Genomic DNA, 2,341 nt, shown 5'->3' with positions numbered 1-2,341 from the left:
TTGGGAATTATTAGCTGTCGCATTTCGAGAGTCAGAGTGAGGGGAGTAATATTCGCTGCCGAGTAGAAGTGCATTTGAGTCGTCTTGGAGAGACTCGAGGGCCGAATCGCGCTCGTTCCTTTCGTCACGGGAGAGTCAATGACGGTTACCGAGTAGAGTAGAGCCGCGTAGAAACGCGCGGAGTAGTCACGTTGTCGAGTTTCGTCGGGTCGCGTAACGACGATTATTGTAATTGCGTTATCGTTTGGTGTCGCGTCGCGGAGACGCGCTTGCTAGAATTGTGCTGTCGCCTCGGAACGCGGATTGCCGCGTTGCCGAGTGAACTTCCGGTTGCGGTGTTACCGAGTAGAGTCCGTTTCCGGAATTCACGCTGTCGAGTAGAGTCGAGTCGCATCAAGGAGTTTGCTATAAACGCGTCGCACCATCGCGTGGCGTCGGCCGCGGGCCGGCGTTGCACGTCCGAGAGTCTGGTGGTACAGCGTGTACGGGTTCTGGCCGGCTGTCGAGGGGTGGGCGTTTGACACCGTCGGAAGATACCGCGGGGAAGGTCGGGGCTCGTGCTGTAGCGTATGACCGTCGTCCGGCGTGGATTAAGTTAGCGACTCTCTGTGCGAGTACCGAGAGTATTGAGCAGAGCGGAGGGGCGAAGCCCCGGAGAGTATTTGTAACTGTTTCACTGCTGTAATTTATCACATTTGCTTCATTACATTCTTTTCCAATATAATTGTTTTTATTATTACCTTTCGCGTGGTTTATTCTTGTGGCCTATCTCTCTCGCCCTCCGACAAATTTCCCACACCCCTTGTGACCCACCCCCTGCCGTCGCGAAACGTTACGGGCAAAAGTGAGGAGATTTCGAAAAAAGTGGCACGCTCTCTCGTGCCTGGCGCCCAACTTAGTAATAAGACTTACAATTCTGGCCGAAGAACCGCCTGGCTGTCGCAAAATTCTGCTACCGAGGGAGAGAAGATACTTTTGCGCTTTGAGTACCGAGAACACGCGACGAAGTTGTGCCGTTGCTCGCGAGTACGGTTACATGACATGCACAAATTTCCAAGAGTAATAGGATGCATCGATGGAACGCATATTAGAATACAATCTCCTGGTAAGTTAAAGCTATGAAATACGCCATACAGCACTGAAAGATTACAAAAATATTGTAAAGATCTTATACTGAAACATTTAATATTACGTGAAAGTTTGAAATATGTATACAATATTGTAGGAAGATTTAGAGTATTCATTTTAAATGACATGTATAATAAATATTTTCAGGAGGTGAACACGCAGAAGAGTTTCGAAATCGAAAAGGATACTTTTCTCTTAATACCCAAGTTGTATGTGATCATAACATGAAAATTACAGACATTGTGTATAGATGGACGGGTTCGGTCCATGATGCAACAATTTTTCAACATTGCCGACTGCATCAAAGATTAGAGGAAGGTGATTTTCAGTTGGGAATATTACTTGGCGATAGTGGATATCCAATCAAGAAATATCTTCTCACTCCTCTTTTGCATCCAACTACTGCAGCGGAAAATAAGTACAATAATGCTCACATACGAACGAGAAATATCGTTGAACGAGTATTTGGAGTTTGGAAACGTCGATTTCCTGTATTAAGTTTAGGTATGAGACTCAAAATACAGACTGTGCAAGACATCATCGTAGCTACAGCAGTTCTACATAATATTGCCAGAGATCAAAATGAAGAAGAACCTCCTGAATGTATAAATATTCCTGATGACATTGAAGTTGGTAATGAGAATCAAATAGATGTTCAAATAGGAGACAATAATGTCAGACAAGCACTCATTCATGAGTATTTCTCGAGGTAAGTTTAATAACGAATTTAACGAATACATAAAATCTTTATATTTAAAACTACAAATATATTATAATTTTTATGTTATCATTTTTCGCATATCACAACTTCTTTGGCACTTTACAGAAACTTGTAACATATATTTTTTTAGATTACGGAATTAGAACCTGCCTCGGTTACTCTACATGATGCAACATGAAGTTATGTATGACTGGAAATAAAAAATGTCAGTTTAATAAATCTACTAATCTAAAAATTGTATATTATACGAATTATATCACCGAAAAATATACACTTACTAATGAATATCAATAACATTCGCCTCTAGTTTCTGTAATGTCAGTCTTTTAATTTGCGTATCCAACTTTAAATTTTCGATTGTCAGTTCGGCGATATCTGATTCACCTTTCATTTCTTGTAACAAAAGTTGTTTTTGCAACACCAATATTTCGTTTTTCAAGTGCATGTCTTGTGTAATTTCAGATGGTTTGGATCGTTTATTTTTAAAAATAA

At 41.4% G+C, this 2,341-nt stretch overlaps 1 protein-coding gene across 1 annotated transcript in view; it reads left to right on the top strand.

Annotated features, from left to right (window-relative positions):
- LOC108760013 (putative nuclease HARBI1) overlaps positions 1-1,964 on the top strand; it is a 5,430-nt gene extending 3,466 nt beyond the window's left edge. The window contains exons 5-7 of the mRNA XM_018505783.1: positions 1,037-1,105; positions 1,276-1,837; positions 1,955-1,964. Coding sequence (XP_018361285.1) covers positions 1,037-1,105; positions 1,276-1,837; positions 1,955-1,964 — 641 coding nt within the window. The remainder of the gene's footprint in view (positions 1-1,036; positions 1,106-1,275; positions 1,838-1,954) is intronic.
- The last annotated feature ends 377 nt before the right edge of the window (positions 1,965-2,341 follow it).

The sequence above is a fragment of the Trachymyrmex cornetzi genome, unplaced genomic scaffold, assembly GCF_001594075.2.
Source record: "Trachymyrmex cornetzi isolate Tcor2-1 unplaced genomic scaffold, Tcor1.1 scaffold2100, whole genome shotgun sequence".
NCBI classification, from domain to species: domain Eukaryota; kingdom Metazoa; phylum Arthropoda; class Insecta; order Hymenoptera; family Formicidae; genus Trachymyrmex; species Trachymyrmex cornetzi.
This window is presented reverse-complemented; position numbering and strand designations above follow the sequence as displayed.